This window comes from Aquarana catesbeiana, linkage group LG04 (assembly GCF_042186555.1).
Source record: "Aquarana catesbeiana isolate 2022-GZ linkage group LG04, ASM4218655v1, whole genome shotgun sequence".
Classification (NCBI taxonomy): Eukaryota; Metazoa; Chordata; class Amphibia; order Anura; family Ranidae; genus Aquarana; species Aquarana catesbeiana.
In genome coordinates this window covers 628,546,470-628,568,020 of record NC_133327.1, presented here as the reverse complement: position 1 = coordinate 628,568,020, position 21,551 = coordinate 628,546,470, and the positions used below count along the sequence as shown (strand labels likewise).

At 43.0% G+C, this 21,551-nt stretch overlaps 1 protein-coding gene across 2 annotated transcripts in view; it reads left to right on the top strand.

The window, feature by feature from the left end:
• MARK1 (microtubule affinity regulating kinase 1) overlaps positions 1–21,551 on the top strand; it is a 229,339-nt gene that overhangs the window by 143,806 nt on the left and 63,982 nt on the right. For both annotated transcript variants that reach the window (XR_012244007.1, XM_073628355.1), the window contains exons 6-8: positions 1,771–1,841; positions 12,190–12,246; positions 14,654–14,890. Coding sequence is in view for 1 of the 2 variants with exons in the window: in XM_073628355.1 (XP_073484456.1) it covers positions 1,771–1,841; positions 12,190–12,246; positions 14,654–14,890 (365 nt within the window). In the remaining variant the exon portion in view is untranslated. The remainder of the gene's footprint in view (positions 1–1,770; positions 1,842–12,189; positions 12,247–14,653; positions 14,891–21,551) is intronic.

Sequence of the window (21,551 nt, the reverse complement as noted above, 5' to 3'; positions counted from 1 at the left end):
TGCAGCCAGCAACAATACATCCCTTTCACCCAGCAACAACAAAAGATACCCCTCAGCAACAATAGATCCACCCCATCAAACATACATCCCAAGAGGATCTGTCTGCCAGCAGCAATAGATTTCCAATCAGCCAGCATTAATTGAACCTCCATCAGCCAACAACAGTAGATCCCTCCCCGCAAAAATGGACCCCCAGCAACAATTAATCCACCACCAGCAACAAATGATTCCCCAGCATCCAGCATTAATAGACCATCTAGCACACTTCATTACCTCTTGCCATTACATAAATTCAGTGCTGGAGGTGCCGGAACTGCGTTCCCCCCACGTTCCTGCTGAAATGCCTATTGTATTTCTAGAGAAGACCCTTGGAGTTTCTGCTGATTGGGAGCTGAGCTGCTGAAAGAATGACTTGGATGACTTTGGTGCTTCTGATGTGAATTTTTTGAAAGTGAATAGTTTCACAGTGCCTGTATCTACAGAGATGAAGGATGTCTTGTTTTATTTATAGTTTACTGAGTGTTAATGTACAGTAAAAATGAGAATGTTCTGGGTACTGATTCATTTGAAACTCATCTTACTAATGCGGGACTTAACAAAAAAAATCATTTCTACTAGTAAATTGGGTGCTTCATTTGTTCCTGTACCAGGATGGGTTTGATTCAAATCACTAGTAAAAAGGCTTGATTTAAATCATAATTGTTAAAGAGCAACTGTCATCTCTGACCCGCAGCAGCTCCTCCTCTGACCCGCTGTTGACTCACCGACAGTCTCATTCACTTTAATGGGGCGACTGGTGATGCGGCAGTGACACAACAAGTTGAGGGACGTGGCGACAGCAGGGGAGTGGATGCCCGCTAACAGGCGCTGCCATGATGGATGTGAAATGACAGGTGCTCTTTAAAGGAAAGGACTTATTCTTGCTGGTAGTTAGAATCTTTAATGTTTGCAAACAAAATGAAGGTTTTCTATTTAGAATAACAAGCTGTCAGGTTAGTAAAACGGCGATATCAGAAGCAATTCAATCATACAGTTTGTAGTGTACATAGAATTGCAAAAAAATTGGGATAATGGAATATTTCTGAACTTTGTTTTGTCTCATGGTTACTGTGAAATCGTGTGAATAAATCAATGCAGTGCATGTTATCTCAGCTTGCAGAGCTTGGATTCATTGACAGAGTTTACCAAAAATGTAAACATTGCAGAATATACAGCCTCATGCTACATAACTAAGATCCATTTCATGCTGAATAAACTAAATTATTAATGTATCTTGCATAGAAAACTCTCTTTAGACAGATTTTTTACTCCAAAAGCATTTTATTAAAATCAATTTGACAAAAAAAAAATCAGATTTAAATTTTAAAAAAAATCTGATTTAATTTTTTAAAAATCTGATATTTGTTTTTTTACAAATAAAAAAAAAAAAAAAAATCACTGATTGTTATCCACCCTGTCCTGTACGTTCTATCTCTTTTGGATTGGCCAGACACAGCAGTGCAGTTTGTTACAGTATCAGGTATTGGGGTTGACATATTAACTTTATGGTAAAGAGGTAAAGTTTTGGTTGCAGTAAGTGAAGTGGAAAGTCCCTACTCTAAATCCAGTGGCGGAGTTCTTCTTTAAGATATGTTATTAATTACATTACACCAGGCAAATGGTAAGCAGGCTTTGTGTTTTCTTTTCTGTAGAACGCAGCAAACTGATGAATGTTGTGCTGAACATGTCCGGTCAGGACCCGCGTGTAATAAATGTGTTTATTTCTTGCAGGAGAAGTGTTTGATTACTTAGTGGCCCATGGGAGGATGAAGGAGAAGGAGGCCCGGGCGAAATTTAGGCAGGTAAAGGAGGAAATAAACTGTTATTTTTAGAGTGACTGACGTCTGGTGTGATGGAGGCCTGAACGTCATTAACCTCTGCACAGCACACCCTCGGAGGGTTCCTATGTGGGACTGGAGTAGGACTAGCTGTGGGGGGGGGGGATGGCCTGGGGAGGGGGGAATGGTGACAGTAGTGGTATTTTAAGGGTGCGCCTATTTTTAGGTGTCCATTAATAGCCGCTGGTCAGCTGCCTGATTCCTTTGCTGGCTAGCTCCCCGTGTAAAGCATTTCAGCAACGGAAACCCCCCCACTGATTTATTCTTTATGTCATCCTAAAGCGCAAAGTGTAATAACCTATAACATCCAATCACAAATCATTGTTTAAAGCAAACTTGTCACATTGTATGGCAACTTATGTATTTTCCCTATTACATAGTTTCTTTGAAACAGCACTCCAGCCTTAGGCTCAGTTCATATATATATATGTGAATGGGATGCATTTTAACCTGCATTCAGTTTGCATGAAATGTGAACCGGCAGCCTTCTCTATGGTGCCAGCTCACATATACGTTTTTAAAAAGAGTTTGTGCTTTTTTTAGTCCGGTTCTGGTGCAATTAAAAAAGTAAAAAAAAAGTAAAAATTTGCACCAGAACTACTAAAAAAAACGCAGGGAAACTGCAGCCGGATATACACTATATTGTCAAAAGTATTGAGACGCCTGCCCTTACAGGCACAGGAACTTTAATGGCATCCCAGTCTTAATCCATAGGGTTCAATATTGAGTTGGCACCACCCTTTGCAGCTATAACAGCTTCAACTTCAATTCTAGGAAGGCTGTCTGCAAGGTTTAGGAGTGTGTCTATGGGAATGTTTGACCATTCTTCTAGCAGCGCATTTGTGAGGTCAGGCACTGATGTTGGAGAGAAGGCCTGGCTCGCAGTCTCCACTCTAATCCCAAAGGTATTCTATAGGGTTGAGGTGAGGACTCTGTGCAGGCCAGTCAAGTTCCTCCACCCAAAACTCACTTATCTATGTCTTTATGGACCTTGCTTTGTACACTGGTGCGCAGTCATGTTGGAACAGGAAGGGGCCATCCATAAACTGTTCCCACAAAGTTTGGAGCATGAAATTGTCCAAAATGTCTTGGTATGCTGATGCCTTAAGAGTTCCCTTCACTGGAACTAAGGGGCCAAGCCCAACCCCTGAGAAACAACCCCACACCATAATCCCCCCTCCACCAAATGATTTGGACCAGTGTACAAAGCAAGGTCCATAAAGACATGGATGAGTGAGTTTGGGGTGGAGGAATTTGATTGGCCTGCACAGAGTCCTGACCTCAACCCAACAGATCACTTTTGGGATGAATTAGAGCAAAGACTGTGAGCCTGGCGTTCTCATCCAACTTCAGAGCCTGAGCTCACAAATGCGCTTTGGAAAGAATGGTCAAACATTCCCATAGACACGCTCCTAAACCTTGTGGAGAGTCTTCCCAGAAGAGTTGAAGCTGTTATAGCTGCAAAGGGTGGACCAACTCAATATTGAACCCTACAGACTAAGACTGGGATGCCATTAAAGTTCATGTGCATGTAAAGGCAGGCGTCCCAATAGTTTTGACAATATAGTGTATATGTGAATGGGATGCGTTTTGAACCGCATCCAGTTTGCATGGTATGTGAACCGACAGCCTTCTCTAAGGAGCCGGCTCACATATCTGCGGGCTGGCCACAGTCCGTAATTAAAAAGAATTTATGCCTTTTTCAGTCCAGTTCAGGTGCAATTTCAAGTAAATATTTGCGCTTGAACCGGTGAACAAAACTGCACTGGACTCCTTTTAAAAAACGCAGGGAAATTGCAGCCCGACATATATGTGAGCCCAAACATCAGGTACATAGCGTATATGTGGCCAGGTATACCTGCTGAAATATTGCTAATTCTATTAGGCCATTCTTGTGATTAATACACAACTCTGTTGCACTGCACCACCAACATTTGACACCTATTTCTATGTTACCTTGTTCATTAGTAGCTGTTTTATACCTATAAACCTGGCCATACGTTATTAAACTATTTTTTAGTTCAGCCTACAAGCTGAGCAAAATAAATCTAAAAGATTCCTCCAATGCTAACCAAGTTAGCCCAGAAGGAGAATTTATGGATAAATTCTCCTTCTGGGCTATTGTAATCTGGCAGTGGCTGTCAGTATACCTGCACAGTGGCTGCATCTGTTTGGATGCAGATGCTGTTTGCTCAACAATTTTCCACCCGGCCCCATTGATTTTTTTTCAATTGAAGGATATTAAACGCCTCTGGAACTCCCTACCCCAATCTATGTATCTATCTCCTACTCTGTCCACTTTTAGGTGTGCCCTGAAAACTCCTCTCTTCAGGGAGGCCTATCCTGCCTTCAGCTAATAACCAAATCTTCCATTTCTTCCATCAGTTCATCCCTGACAGTTATCACCTTTTGTTCCACCAGCCCCGTCCCTATTAGATTGTAAGCTCCCAGGAGCAGGGCCATCATAACCTTCTTGTATTGAATTGTTTTGTTGCTGTATTGTCTCCCTTTATTTTAAGCGCTGTGCAAACTGTTGGCACTATATAAATCCTATATAATATTATTGGACAGAAGGGGAACAGGGCCCCCCACTAAGCAAATATTGGCTGATTTGTTGTCAGGAACCCGCTGAATTTTAAACACTTTATGGCCAGTTTTAAGTGGAGCTCCACCAAATAGGGGAAGGTGTGCTTTAAGGTCCTCCTCCTCCCTTCCCCTTCCTCTTCCACACCAAATAGCACTTTTTTTTTGGGGGCGACGTACTGGTGGTTCCCGTACAGGCTGCGATTTCCATAGTAGTGCAGGGACTTCTTTCCTGCATTTCACATGGTACGGCAGCCCATTCAAATGAATGGGCTGTCATACCCAAGCAGACGTGAGCCCCACTGCCCACACAAGTGTGAATCTAGCCTTGGTAAACAAAACAAAAATAAGACTTCATATCTTTCACCTTTTCCTGGGTACTACACTGCAGTAGGTGACATCAAGCCAGTGGCAGCTGGTGGTTTTTTGTTTGGGGGTGGCGTCAAACCACCCACCCCCGCAGCACCTCAAACCCCCCGCTGTCTGCTGGTCCACTGGCACTTGCGCCAGTAGGCGGGCACATCGGGCAGTGGCGGGGATCAGGTCATCGGCGGGCAGCGTCTCCTGTGTCCTCTCCTCCTCGCTTCTTCCGTGCGTCTCCTCCCCTCCTCTTGGCATCCAAAAGGATTGCCTGTCCTTTCAGCCAATCGGGTGACGGGAGGAGGATCAGTGCTGAAAGGGGCCGGGCGCATGGATAGGGAGGGTGGCAGCGGTGGATAGAGGAGGCTGCGCCCACAATGGACGAGCCACCCCTGCGTCAAGCTGCTTCCTGTGACATCACAGAGAATGCAGAGAACGTGGAATCTAACAAGGAGATGCAGTATTATCACAGTGCAGGATCAAGTCCTCACTAGATTTGTATTCTCTGGTTCCCCCAGGATCTCAATGGAAAAAGTACCATGTCTGAGAGACTGGGTATAAAGTTAGTATATTTGTTAACTTTTTTTTTTTTCTGTTGATATAAGTAACTTTTTTGTGATAGATACGTGACACAAATGTATTAAGTTAACCTTGCTTTTTTTTTTTTTTCCTGTAAGGAACACTTTAATCAACCCTCACAGCCCCAGCAAACAAGCTGCTGGCAGACGCGGGGTTAATGATCTGTAGCAGTGGGAAAAAGCGGCAGCACATGAATGGAAAATTCCCCCCACCCCCAGCAGGTCCGGTCCCTGCACTATATCCCAGCACCGCTCCGCTCACTGCTACAGCTGTCAGCAGTCAGTAGGGATGAACGCTATAAATACCCAGAACCGGGAGCTGTCAGGAAATGCACAATCATTATGCCATTCTGTTGCCCAAACAATCTCTCCCATTTACTATGGTCTGGATGCACGCCAGATCCTCACAAGCTCAGTCACAGCGTCTTGGAAGGAAAAAAGTGTCTAGGAGAGCTGGAAATCTTTTCCCATTGTCTGAGCCCCGAGTCATTGTCCTGTACTGCCTGGAGTCCTTTTCTTACCCAGATGGGCCTAGTATGGACAAGGAGTCAAAGTGTTCCATCACCGTCTGTAATCTTTTTGCTGCCGGTGTCATTTTTGCACATTTTAGGCCTGAAGATTAGCTAAAACCTCCAAACATTATATATTTTCTGAAAGCAAAGACTGAAGAATATGGCTGACCATAGACAGTTTTAATCTTGGCCGGTTCACCAGGAATCGGCCGAGATTCGAACCGTGTGTGGGCTGGCTGACTATTCCAAGATAATCAATCAACTTGGGGACAACCAGCCTGCCAGATTTACTTGCGATTATTGCTAGCAGCACTGTCTGTGTTGATGGGGAATCGTGCAAATTTCTTTCCTGCAACCAAATTTGTACCGTCTATGGCCTGCCTAAGATAGTGGTAGTTTCTGTTCTGTTTATCACAACAGTTTATCAATCGTATATTTATAGTACGACGTACACTAAAGTTAATTCCAGGAATTCAGCCACTGTTTAACCACTTCAGCCACGGACGGTTTTAGCCCCTTTATGACTAGGCTATTTTTTGCGATATGGCACTGCATTACTCTGATGATTGTGCGGTCGTGCAAATCAAATAACATTGATGTCCTTTTTTCCCCACAAATAGAGCTTTCTTTTGGTGGTATTTGATCACCTCTGCGGTTTTTATTTTTTGTGCTATAAACAAAAAAAGACTGACAATTTTGAAAAAACAAAAAAATATATTTTTTTACTTTCTGCTATAAAACGTATCCAATAAAAAAAAAAATGAAAAAAAATCGAATTTCTTTATCAATTTGTTCCAATATGTATTCTGCTACATATTTTTTAGTAAAAAAAAATTCGCAATAAGCGTATATTGATTGGTTTGCGCAAAAGTTATAGCGTCTACAAACTAGGGGATATTTTTATGGCATTTTTATTTATTTAATTTTTTTTACTAGTAATGGCAGTGATCAGCGATTTTAACAGGACTGTGACATTGCGGCGGAAAAATCGGACACCTATTTGACACTTTTTTGGGGAACCAGTGACACTAATATAGTGATCAGTGCTAAAAATAAAATAAAAAATGGTTACTGTACTAATGACACTGGCGGGGAAGGGGTTAACACCAGGGGCGATCAAAGGGTAAAGTGTGTCACTAGGAGGTGCTTACTAACTGTGTAGGGGGTGGACTGAATGGGGGAACACAGAGATTCGTGTTCCTGCTTAGCAGGAACACAAGATCACTGTGTTCTCCCATGTCAGAACGGCGATCTGCTTTGTTTACATAGGCAGATCGCCATTCTGCCTCTGTGGGGTATGATCGGCGGGTCCTGGCGGACATCGTGTCCACCAGACCTACTGATTGGCTCTCCCTCTGGCCAATCAGCTGTGCCCCCACTGCCTATTGCACAGGTACATCCTTTTGCGCAATAGATCAGCCCTGCTGCAGTATATCTGCAGTAGGAGGTCTTTAAGTCATTAAAATCTGCTGGTTTACTGTGGGTCAAGTCCAATGAGGGGCATGCATTGTGTGTGTGTGTGTCCAGTAGATGCCTTCACACCACGCCATGTCTCTGGGCTCCCCAGCATCCCAACTTACCTGCCTGACCCATGCTACTTCAATCCACAATGTAGCCATTTGATGTGTATTGAGGGTTAAGAGACAAGCTGCGCATTACTTGTCCTGATTGCTTGTTTTCCCTGCTGATGAGTTGGTGCCAGTCTCCAGATCCCTGCTCTTTCCCATCCATTCAGGGTACTTCTAGGATTACTAAACCCAAGATGATATTCGTGCACTTGCAAAAAAAACTGTAAACCGTAGTGACAAAAAAACAAAGTAAAACAAATATAATAAAAACTCAATTAGATCGAACGGACAGCAGCATCTAAATCACCAATTGGAGTAGGATGTGTAACAAGTGCCAACCAGACAATAAAAAGTGCGCTATCCTTGTGCTAGGCATAGGTTAATAGATCACACATTTTTGGACACAATTTTTTTTTTGAACTTATTAGCCCTCATGCACACAGGCTGTTAAAAAAACGTTATGAAAACGCCAGTATCTTTGCAGTGATTTTTTTAAGCTTTTTTCAGCGTTTTTGCAATAGCATTTTTGAGCGTTTTTCCGCGTCAGCGTTTTTGAGCGTTTTTTTTTTTTCAAATTTTTTTTTTTTTTTTTCAATGGATCAAAAACGCTAAAAAACGTTGGTGAATGACGTTTTTGAGCGTCTTTCAGCGTTTTTCAGCGTTAGAGCGTTTTTACAGCTGAAAAACATCTTTCAGAACCCACTGGTCCTGGGTTTTTTTTACAGCTTAAAAACGCCTATGCCACTTGCAGCTCAAAAACGCCTAGGTGGGCATGAAGCCATAGACTAACATAGACAGGCCTTTTTAAGCTGCAAAAAAAGCTAAAAAAAGCAGCTGTAAAAACGTCCGTGTGCATGAGGACTTACTATTATACAAGTTTTTTTGTATGTCAGATACAAGCGCGGCAATCTCTTGTTGATTTATGTTTTTACACAAATGTTCTGTTGTGTGATTGCCAGCTGCTTCTTTTGAGTATTTATCACCTGCGCAGTTACTATATTTTCTTTTTTATAGGTTAATAAATCACATAAGAGAAACAATAAAAGTGCATTTAACATATGATGAACTCATCCTAAATTGACATATCTGTGCAAATAAAGTCCATATGAAATGTGCAAAAAAAAAAATATCTAAGGTGCTCAGATTTTCTAAACTTCAATAGTCCCTCTTTCTTTGCCGTGAAGGAATGATGATAACACGCACCACAGAAGAAAGAGTGCTCCCATAAGGAATCATCACAAGCGATTAAATGAGCTCCTTACCGGCTGATCCCACAAGGAGATAATTAGACGCCTTGCTGCACAGCAGCCATGTACACCACATTCTAGCATGCAAAGGTTCCTCGTTCACCTAAGCCAAGATAGACACCATGAAGGAAGTAAAGTTCAATGGAAAATCCACATAATGTACTATTTCACCCAAATTTGAATAAGATGATAAAATCACATTTACAATTTTGAAGGGATTACACAGCATGTGTTACAAACAACCAGCAGGCCGCAAGTCGGCCTGACCGCTTGGAAATATCGTCACATGTGAGGCCCCTCCCACTTTTATTGTGTCTCTTAAGTGATTAATACCTAGCACAAGAATAGCGCACTTTCTATTGTGTAGTTGGTACTTATAGGATTCATTGAGCCAAGTTTACGAGCACTTTACAACAAGGGTACGTACATGTTTGATCACCCTCTAATTTTTTCTCCCAGCTGATCTCCCCCCCCCTCCAAAGCTCGCCACATGGTTCAGCACAGGGGTTCCAGTAGCCTACTGCAAAGCACCTATAGATTTGTAGAGAATGGGGGAGGAAGGTATAGAAGCCCATATTAAAAATATCGATATCTTGTACTTACTACTATCTCATGAGAAGGTTGGTATACAAAGCTTGTCACAGGTTTGCTTTAAGCCCGGGTTCACACTATAATGCACTGCGGACCGCACAGGAGCGCTGTGCCTCCCTGTTCCCCGTTTCAGGGACGAATCAGGGCCGATTCTATGCCTGAATTTGGCCCTGAAACGCAGCCAAAGATGCACAGCATTTTTGTGCAGTGGGCACCGCAGCTGCCCCGGAGATATGTGAACCGGCTCCATAGGGAGCCAGTCACATTATGCGAATTAGATGTGCGGAAACGCACATCTAATTCGCATAGGTGTGAACCCGGGCTAAAGGTTCAGTCCATACAAAATTAAAGTCCATCTAAACACACTGACAAATTTCTCATATAAGCTTTCACATATTGGGGCGACATTAAAATAGTGTGATTACTTCATTTATACTGCTGGAAAAATTAGGAGATTTTGGACAAATGGAGCACACAAAATCTTGTGCAGCTGTGCGTAGTAAGTAACCAATCAGCTTCTAACTTCAGCTTGTTCAATTGAAGCTTGGACAAGAAGCCCGGGTTCACATTGAGGGCGGGTTTGAAATTGTGCGAGTTCAGCTGAAGGCATCTACTGGCACGATTTCAAACCGGCATTTCAGTCTGACTTTGGGGGTGATTTGAGAGACATTTTGCGGGTTCATGCACAGATATCTATTGAAACTGTCACCAAAACTGGTGGAGAAACTACTTTTGGGAATCGGTGCGGAAGCTCAAAGTCGGCGTTGCACCGATTTGGACTGTGCCATTGCCGGCATTAGGCTCCGATTTGGCATGCGATTTAACATGTCAAATCAGCCCAATGTGAATGTGGGCTAGAACCTAGAAGCTGATTTGTTACTATTCACAGCTGCACCCGGTTCTGTATTCACCAGTTTTAGTAAATCTGCATCTTCCTGTGTAAGGAACAGGGAAATCCCTCTTTGCCACATTTCACATAAGATCCCTTTCACACTGGGGCCGCATTAGCGCTAAAGTGCCGCTTTCTTTAGCAGTGCTTTAGTGATGTTTCAGCAGCTTTTTTCGGCTGCTTGCATGGCGCTTTTTACCCCAAAGAATGGTGCTTCTAAAGCGCTTTTCAGGCGATTTGGAAGCGCTGCCCATTAATTTTAATAGGTAGGGCATTTTGGGAGCTCTAAATACATCCAAACCGCCCCAAAGATGCTGCTTGCAGGACTTTTCCTAACGTCCTGCAAGCGCACCGCCCCAGTGTGAAAAGTCGCACTGAAATGAATGGGAGGCGGTTTTCAGGTGCTATTTCTAGCGCTAAAACGCCTGAAAACCGCCTCAGTGTGAAAGGGGTCTAAATGTCACAATTTGTGCAACATGTTTTTGAAAAGATTGCCTAAATTTTTGGCGTATATATTAAGCGTCACATGATTGTCACATGATTGTCACATGATTCCTTAAAAACTATGGTCACTATAACAAAACGGATCCTTTCTCCTCCTGTGTTACTTTTTATTACAATCGTTTCACACATAATTTTCCTTTTGCAATTTCTAAGGCTCTGTTTCCGCGCGAGTCGCATGTAGGGTAGCACATTCATGAGAAACGCTCAAAAGAAATTGCTGACCCTTTTGAGAAGACTCACTTTCATACAATGCTTTTTGGTACATGCAAAAACACATTAGTAAATGCGTAGGGGTGCTATTAAGATTTATTGGCACCACCGCACATCTGCAAAAGGGCAGCGCATTTCTGTGCATTGTAAATGTAGCTTAACTCTGCGCCATCATAGTTTATCCTCTTACTTCATTTCAAAAGTTGTTAACTTTTTGAATCTGCTCTGCAGCATGTATTCAAATAATACCCGGTGACCCTGTCATGAAAGTCCTTTTTCGGGGACTTCTTGTTATGTGGTGACAACCAGTGCCGGGACAAGGTCATCCGGCGCCCACGGCAAAGATGCCAAACTGTGCCCCCCTTTCCCTTGGGGTCAGGGTGCCCCCATCCCTGCAATAAACCATTGCGCCAGGGGCAGCCGTCCCTCCCGCCCACCCCTTGTCCCGGCCCTGGTGACAACTGACTCCCAGCTGTACTTCTGCATTGTCACCCTGTCACACGTGAAGTTGGTGAAGACTATAAGCTGCCCTACTGATTCAAAGCAATGATGGGCAATTGTCTGCAGTGGATGCGTGTTCAAGTGGCTGACGGAGGCTGGAGGAGATCAGCGCTGAGATGCAAAAAAGATAAAAGAAAGAGGATAACTGTATTCTGTTTAATAGAAAAAGTGAATTACCGGTATTTATGATGCGCAGTGCTTATGCAAACTAAACGTGGGTCAGTTAGGGTTTAGACCCGCGTTAGTATTTGGGTATATATGGATGAATTGAATAACCTTTCCGTTTATAAGATCACTTATAAATACCACTTGGAGAATTTTCTCTATGGGGTCCCAGCTGCATTCTTTCCTAATAATTAAAGAATATATCTACAAGGGTGAGGCTGGGTTCACGCTATTGTGAATTGGATGTGGGTTCTCTATGGAGACGATTCACACATCTCCGCTGCGGCTCTGGTGTGAATTTGCACAGGAGCCCTGTGCGTCTTTTGGTCCATTTCAGGTCCGAATTCAGCACCGGACCCCCTGCTGTGAGCCACATGCAGCGATCGTATGAACCCAACCTAAGACTTGCTTTGTAATGGCAGCGGCACATGGACTGAGCTGGGACCTCGGGTGTACGGGGTCTTACTGCTGGAGTCCCTGAGATCTGTGAGACGCCCTTAGAGGACCCTTTAAATGTGTCATTCATGTAGATTTGGGGTATATTGTTACTGCAGTAATGTTGGGTTTAGAGGAGTTTTTCACCTTGTCCTTTTGTTCTATGTAGATTGTGTCTGCGGTGCAGTATTGTCATCAGAAGTGTATTGTCCATCGAGATTTAAAGGTAAGTTATGTGTCCTCTACAGATCATTCTTTTATATATTAGAGCAGTATGACCTTTCAGACATCTGTCCCTTTTATTGTAATTGTGGTATCCTCCTGAGTGTCTCTGCAAACCTTGTCTGCTTTGGGTAAGAACACAGGTGCCCCCTGCAGGCAGTTTACTAAATTTTGTGAAACATGGTCAATGAAGACTATATCTTCTTATATCTTCTTTTTTTTTTTTTTTTAGAGAATGCTAGTTGCCTGGCTGTCATCACGGACCAGTGGCTGCAATAATTTAAATTCTTGTATGCAGTCGGGAGTTCTTTATCCTTGTAGGGGGGTCAATGAGACAGACAGACACACTGGCAAATTTATTTATGACATGCAGCAACAATCAAGCTAAAGACATTTTATACAAACCAGTAATTTGGATTAAACCAGGAAGAGTACCCAGAAAATATTTCTCAAATATGATTGGATATTCCAATCAAATCTGGGAACCATTGTATATAATTGATACATGTGTGATGGATCTGAGACATTTTTTATGAAGTTCTTTTAGAGTTTGTTTATATCAACTGCTGTGTGTCTTGTTGCAGGAACATACGTTACATACAGCATGTTGGGTTCCATGTTGTGCTATTGATTCTGTGTCCGTTCGCAACAAAATCGGCACAACATATGTGCACTAGTTTTAGGCAGCGCACATTAATATATTGCCGCACACTGCAACGGACGTCCACCAGCGAGGTGCAATGATGTGCCACCCAGATGAATGGCACCGCATTGCACCAAACCACGTTTTGAGTTCTGATGTGCATTGCCATAAAGGAAATGGTAACCCACTCCTTACTGCAATGCCATAGTGTGAATGGGCCCTTATGTAGATGTCTGTTGCTCAGGTCTGAGTAAAAACTTTAAAGAGTAACTCCACTTCTCTTGATAAAAATAAAAAAAAATTCCCCTCTGGGTGAACAATGTGCATTGCAAGGATTTTAACAAATGTTATTGCAGGTACCTTTTGTTATTTTTAAGTGCAAACTGAATAAGACCACTTTCACATTGGGGTGCTTTTCAAGCGTTTTAGCTCTAAAAATAGCACCTGTAAAGTGCCTGAAAAGCGCCTCTCATGCCTCCCCAATGTGCAAGCCTGAGTGCTTTCACACTGGGGCGGTGCACTTGCAGGATGGGTAAAAAAGTCCTGCAAGCAGCATCTTTGGGGCGGTGCGGGAACGGTGTGTACACCGCTCCCAAAACGCCATGCCCATAGAAATGAATGGGCATTGATGCCGAAGCACCTGCAAAGCGCTTCGGCAGCGCCGCAACACGGGTGCTTTTAACCCTTTCTTCGGCCACTAGCGGGGGTTAAAAGCGCCCTGCTATCGGCCAAAAAGCGCCGCTAAAAGTAGCGACGCTTTTTCGCTGATGCACCCCCACCCCGGTGTGAAAGTAGCCTGAGAGTGACTTTATAATGATCAGCTGCTGCACTTGCAGGGATCGAATGAGGAATGTGGCAGGGTCTGCATCCCTATAGAAGTGATTTCCCTTTGGGAGTATCTCACCAAAAATGACAATGGCAAAATCTGATTTGTATCTCTGCAGACTTCTGGAAAAATCAATATGCCAATCGCACAAGCAAGAGATGACATTTCTGGGGGAATTCTGTATACCACCTGTGTACAGAACGCCTCCAGGTTGTCATATTGCATTTTACAGAAAATGACAGAGCTGCAGAATGAAAATGAAAGGTGATTTTAAATAACCTTTAATTACAATATGACTTGTGTGACAATTGTATATGCTCTATTAAAGTGATTTATAAAGCTGAGTTTTCTTTCTTTTTCTATTTTTTTTTTTTTTTTTAAATGACAAACTATATTATATTTACCTGCTCTGTGAAATGGAATTGCACAGAGCAGGTCTGGGCCTCCTATTCTCAGGTCCCCCGCTGGCGCTCCCGGCTCCTCCCCTCCAGGGAGTGCCCCTATAGAAAGCCACTTTCTATGGGGGGCACTTGTGTGGGCTTGCTGCCGAGCCTTGCTGTCTATTTACACAGACAGCGGGACTCGGCCCTGCCTTTCGCTCCCTCGTCACTGGCCTTGATAGCAACGGGAGCCAATGGCTCCCGCTGCCACAGCAAACCCTGTGAGACCGGGAAGTGAGGGGAGAGAAGAGCTGCAGACGTGAACAGCCCGGTAAGTAAAAGCGAGGGGGTGGTGAGGGGGGGGGGGGGTACTGGTTCCTAAATATTTTTTACATGAATGCAAGGAATGCATTAACGTAAAAAATATATTTAGGCTTTAGAACCACTTTAATTTTTTTACTTGTCTTCTTCTTTTTTTTTTTTTTTTTTTTTTTCAATGAAAGTTTAGTTACCCTTTTAAAAATTTAAAATTCTGTAATTTGTATTCATATTTTTTAAACAGGCAGAAAACCTCCTCCTTGATGCCGACATGAATATCAAAATAGCAGATTTTGGATTCAGTAACGAGTTCACCATCGGTAACAAGCTGGATACGTTTTGCGGCAGTCCGCCGTACGCTGCTCCGGAACTCTTTCAGGGGAAGAAGTACGATGGTCCTGAGGTGGATGTGTGGAGTCTCGGGGTCATTTTATACACTTTAGTCAGCGGCTCCTTACCTTTCGATGGACAGAATTTAAAGGTAGGGAGAGTATTGTACCTTTAGATTCTGAACACGGTCAGTTTCCTTGGGGAGATGTTGTATATGACCAGGTTTCATTATAAGCCTGTTACACACTATTAGTATTTTTCATTCAGCCTTCTGGTTTCTGTACTACCTATGCAATGCTATTGTGTTGTGACAGGGGTACTGCCTCCCTCTCCAGAACACACCGGTCAGTGTTCGCAGCCACTGGCTGCCAGAGCTGATTGGATGCCGATCGGTTGCTGTTTTTTTAGCATGCCTGTTCAGCAGAAGTTGGACAGGCTGTTGTACACACGAGCTGAATGTCGGTCGGTTTCTGTTAATATGGCCGATACCCGACAATGTTCGGCCTGTGTGTACCAGGCTTTACACCCTAAATGTGGTCTAAAAGGTGGGCTAAGCCTTTAAGCTTAACCACTTTAGCTCTGGAAGATTTACCCCCCTTATGACCAGGCCATTTTTTGCGATACTGCACTGTGTGTTACTTTAACTAACTGACAATTGGGCGGCCATGCGACGTTGTACCCAAATAAAATGTATGTCCTTTTTTCCCCACAAACAGAGATTTCTGTTGGTGGTATTTGACCACCTCTGCGGTTTTTGTTTTTGCGCTATAAAAAAAACAGAACGACAATTTCGAAAAAACAAACAACATTTTTTACTTTCTGCTATAAAACATATTCAATAAAAAAAATGTAATTTCTTTATCAATTTAGGCGGATATGTATTCTGCTACATATTTTTGGTAAAAAAAAAAAATCCCAATAGGGTTTGCGCAAAAGTTAAAGCGTCTACAAACTATGGGGTATTTTTATGGAATTTTAATTTATTTATTTTACTAGTAATGGCGGCGATCAGTGACTTATAGTGGGACTGCAATGATGCGGCGGATAGTCGGGACACTAAGGGCCCTTTCACACTGGGGCGGTTTGCAGGCGCTATTGCGCTAATAATAGCGCCTGCAAACCAACCCGAAAGTGCCGCTGCTTTGATTCCAGTGAGCGGTGCGCTAGCAGGACGGGGAAAAAAGTCCTGCTAGCAGCATCTTTGGAGCGGTGAAGGAGCGGAGTGTATACCGCTCCTTCACCGCTCCTGCCCATTGATTTCAATGGGACAGCGCGGCTATACCGCCGGCAAAGCGCCTCTGTGGTTTTTAACCCTTTCTCAGCCGCTAGCGGGGGGTAAAACCGCCCCGCTAGCGGCCGAATACCGACGGTAAAGCGCCGCTTACAATAGCGGAGCTTTACTGCCGAAGCCACCCCTGCCCCGTGTGAAAGGGCCCTAACACTTTTGACACTTTTTGGGGACCAGTGACACCAATACAATGATCAGTGTTAAAAAAAATATGCACTGCCACTGTACTAATGACACTGGCTGAGAAGGGGTTAACATCAGGAGATCAAAGGGTTTAATGTGTTTCTAGCCTGTGCTTTACCAAACTGTCGTTCTGGCAGACATTGTGTCCGCAATACCCGCTGATCGGCTCCTACTGTGAATAATCACAGCGGGAAGGGGCCGCTGATGGCGCACCTGCACGCCCCCAACCTGGAAGTGCTAGATCACGTACCAGGTATGTGATCCAGCGCAGGAGAGCCGCCGTGTGTGTATATATGTGTGTGTATGTATATGTATATATATATATATATATATATATATATATATATATATATATATATATATATATATAAAATTATATACCGGTGTGTGTGTGTGTGTGTGTGTATATATATATATATATTAAATGGTCGGCAAGCGGTTAATCAATGACCTCACCTCTGATAATCTTCCTCCCTTTTTGTCCATTGTGCACATTTAGGCCTCATGCACACTGGATGTTAAAATAACGTTATAAAAACACCAGTAGCTTTGCAGTGAGTTTTTCAACGTTTTTGCAATAGCGTTTTATTTATTTATTTTTTTTTTTATGGATCAAAGTCGTGTTTTTGAGCGTTTATCAGCGTTTTTTGACGTTAGAGCGTTTTACAGCTGAAAAACTCCTCTCAGAACCCACTAGTTTTGGGGTTTTTTTTAAAGCCAAAAAACGCCCCAGCCAAAAACTACTAACAGCCTATGGGGGTTATTTACTAAAGGAAAATCCACTTTTCACTGCAAGTGCACTTGGAAGTAAAGTCGCTTTAGATCTGAGGGGGACATGCAAGGAAAATAAAAAACAGCATTTTAGCTTGCACATGATTGAATGATAAAATCAGCAGAGCTTCCCCTCATTTCAGATCTTCCCCTTAGATTTAGAGCGACTGCACTTCCAAGTGCACTTTCAGTGCAAAGTGGATTTGCCTTTCATAAATAACTCCCTATGTGTGCATGGACACATAGGATAACATGATGGGAAGTTTATTGACTATAGAAAAAAATGTCTGAAGCCAAAAACAGCTGCTGTAAAAATGTCCAAAAATGTCCATTGTGCAAAAGGCCTTATTGCTAAAGATAAATAATCCATTCACTTCAATGTCAAGCCTGTTTGTGAGCCTATAGAGGGGCTTTCTGTTGAAGTGAATAGAGGCCATAGTACATATGTTGATGTACAGGCAGGGGCTGAACAGCGCTGGGCAGGCCGCAGCGTGCAGATCGGAGTTATACACAGGTATGACTTCTTATGAATGTGCTTTTGGAGGGAGGGTGATAAGTGCACTAAAAGTTTACTTTTCCTTATAAATACTACGGGGAGGTTTAATATTTGTACAGCTGTACTGTAACTCACAGAGCAACTGAACCATGGAGGCTGCGCTCAGAAAAAAAAGGAAGGCAAAGGACTAATCAGCAGTATTGCCTGTTGTCTCCCCACAGCTGATCTTTTCCCATTACAGATTTACCGTGTCTTTTCCATACTCTCTCTATATAAAGGTGCCATATTAGTAGTGACATCTGCTGAGTCTAGCAGTGAGATGCAGCAGTGTCTTAGATCTCACACTGCTGATATACAGATAAAAGGTCATCAGAACGTTAATCCCTTCCTGCCGACCACACACATCTATGTGGCCTCACAGAAGTGGGATTTTCTCTGTGGGGCCGCATATGTGTTCTCACCCTTTGTGCTCGGAGCTCGCCACACAGCACAGAGATCGGGCTCTCACCAACGATCAGGACCCGGTACTCTCTGTTTACGGACCGGGTTACCTGATCGCTGTGATAGCCTCTTATTGGCTATCACAGTGATCAGTCACTATGAGCCCACCCCTGTGTTTGCATCTTCCTCCTCTTGCAGGAGAGAAAAATGTAATGTATCTTTCTCTTCATTCAGAAAAGGAAGTTAACAAACCAGTGTGTAGAAAAAAAAAAAATCAAATAATAAATTTTAAATCATAAAAAATAACACCTGTAACGAGCCCCTGCTCACTCGGTTCCACTCTCCCGACAGTCCTCTGGGGCTATAGAATCAGATTGCAGATCGCAACATCTGATGGTTCGGTCATCCGATGCTCCGGGACTAGAACTACAGCTATGTGCCGTTCTAATCCAGTTGTGTAGCTCAGAACAAACACCAGGCAGGCTGTATGTAAGTTCAACCAGGAATCTCTTTTATTGAAAAATACAGGCTCTTTTATACAGTAATAGAGGAGGTAAATACCTCCTGCTCATATTACTCTGAACATAGACCTGTGACCAGAAACCTAATTAACATGGGCTAATAAACTAATCCCTTTAGACAGTCTAGATGACTCAGACATGACCTTTAGGCCAGACTGGCCGTCTTGTAGCTCAGAAAAACCAATCAACATTATCACAAATCAACACAGACTCTTCTTCACACAATAGCAGAGTTAATTAACACAAACAACAATGGGGATCTAATAACTCTTAGATCCCATACTAGACTTATTTACAATACACATTCTAGCAGGCAACAGACAGACAGGTGGCTGGAATTGACATCAGCATCTCCTAACAGTATTTGTCCCAGCATTATGAATCAGCCACTATTCCTAATATGGCAAATCCAGGGTCCCCAGAGTCTGTTTGTCCTGGGGGACCAGGACCCGAATCCACAGTAATACCACCTTAAGGGTCCCCAGGCATACAGCTCACAAAGAGCACCGTCCCCCCAAATGCCAGGGCCCACAATCGATCGGCAAGAGGCTAGCATTCAGTCCCCTCCAAAAGTCTCTCTCCCGGCTAGGTCTGTCACAACACCATCAAGGTTTATCGGGGGTTAGGATCAGGGTCAGGGTCAAAGGTCATGGTCAGCATATTTTGGGTAGTGCTAGTTCACACCAGACGCAGTTCCGTGTGCTTTTTTTTCTGCACTATAAATACATGCACAGTGTTTTCCATGTATTCCAAAAATAGAGCTTGCTGCATTTTTTCTGCACAGAACTGTACTGGAACCTAGCAAATTGTATCAAAAACGCACTGGAACTGCATGAGGTATGACCTGTAAGCAAAAACTGATCCGGAAACGTATCCGGAGTGCATTTTTGTGGTGTGAACCGGCCCTTAAATTAGTATCAGTAATACCGTAGTGTCGGTGTGTTTCAGGCAGGATTAAAAAAAAAAATGCAGAATGTGCACCATTGTTTCTGGGCTGTACTACAGGTACAAACAACTACTAACATTCACATATGTGGTCTCACTGCAATCGTCAGGAGCAGGAGAATTTATTTTGGGTTGTTATTTGGTGGTAAATTATAATATTAGCAAGAAATATACAGCTAAATTTAAAAATAGTTTTTTTGGGGGTTTTTTTTACTGTTTTGGGACAGTTTTCCTTTAAAAAAAAAAAGAAGAAAAAAATCAGGAGATATCCGTTACCATTTACCACCAAAAGCCAAATTTATCCTGGAAAAAAAAAAATCGAGGTATATTCCCCTTGGATACAGAAAGTAGTTGTGACGATAAGTACAGTTTTTCTAACACATGTCAAAGTTGCAAAATTGTGCTTAGGCATTAACATGTGTTTTACCCTTAGGTGTGAAGGGGTTAAGCCACCAATGCATCGTGCTAAAAGTGAAATCTAAACCCACTAAGCCGCTTTCACATTGGGAAGATTCTGTTTTGATCAGCAGGGGATCTGTCCGCTGATCCTCTTCTGATCAGAGCAGTGAGAGTGGATGACAGGTCCGTGTCCACTGAGTTTATGCAGAAAGGACATGGACAGAACCAGCTCTGATCTATGGGCGGCCAGGTGTAAACTGACTCCACTGTCCCTGTACACCTGATTACCTCCGATCCAATCCGCCTACACAGAGGAGGAGGGAAGGATCCCATCCCTTCCCATTTATTTTTAGCAGCCCGGATAGAATTTGGAGGTCTTTTTACACCCACTGGTCCACAGGAGTAAATAGACTTGTCCAATCAGGTCCGCCTGAAAAACTGACAGACGGTCCTGATCAGAGCGGTTGTGTGAAAGGGGCCTAAGCAGCTGTATAAATATCAACGATATAGTATTTTTTTATCAGGGATATTTGTATAGCTCCATCAATATGAGCAGCATTTTATATGCTTTGTACATTCACTTCAGTCCCTGGTCTCGGGCTTACAATCTAAGGCAGTGGTTCTCAACTCCGGTCCTCAGGGCCCACTAACAGGCCAGGTTTGCAAGATAACTGAAATACATCACAGGTGACATAATTTGCTGCTCAGTGATTGCAGTATTCTAGTCTGCATCTCCCCAAGGTAATACTTAAAATCTGGTCTGTTGGTGGGTCCTGAGGACTGGAGTTGAGAACCACTGATCTAAGGTCTATATCTCACAAGCATACACATATTAGGGCCATTTTAGACAAAAGCCAATTAACTTACCAGTATGTCTTTGGAATATGGGAAGAAATCATTGCAAGTACAAGGTAGTGTTTTGGTCGTGATTTGAACCATGGACCTCAGTGCTGCAAGGCTAATCCTTGTATAGATCCTCAAACCTTATCTTTCCTAAGGTTCCAAAAAACTTCACTAATCACAATAAATAAATAAAATATTTGAATCCATATCAAAACAATTTTGAATGCAAATAGCATAAAAACATATCATTAATGGTCCGCATTCATTAATAATAGAAAGTCCAATGTTCATTAATAAATAAAGTCTTTTGTTCCCCATAAAAAATGTGCTGGTAAACTAACACATGTAGAAAGACATGTAAACACATGTAGAAAGGAATCATCCACTTCTCAATGGAGTAGCACAGTTGGTAAGTTTTATTCTTTATTTTCAGGAGGGAATTTTAATGATTTATGGACTCACAAAAGGCAACCTTGGATGACTGGCACTGTTGTATGGCGAAGTGGATGTCCATCCAGTGTGCTGTCAATAAAGGAAAACTGTGCTAAGAGGACTAAGTAGGCTGTCATTGCTGACCTCTCTGGCTTTAGTTGTTTCGAAAATGGACAGATCACAGATTTAAATTACAGTATATACTCGAGTATAAGTTGACCCGAATATAAGCCGAGGCACCTAATTTTACCACAAAAAACTGGGAAAACATATTGACTCGAGTATAAGCCGAGGGTGGGAAAATCCAGCAGCTAACGGTAAACAATGCCCATCTGCAGCCTCGCTGTGCCCATCTGCAGTCACACTGTGCCCATCTGCAGTCACACTGTGCCCAGTTGCAGCCATACCTTTTATTACTAAAACAGTGTGTGTCTCCCGCTGCGTAATGCATTCTGTTTGTTTAGCCGTCCATTGAAACAAAGCCCCCCCCCCC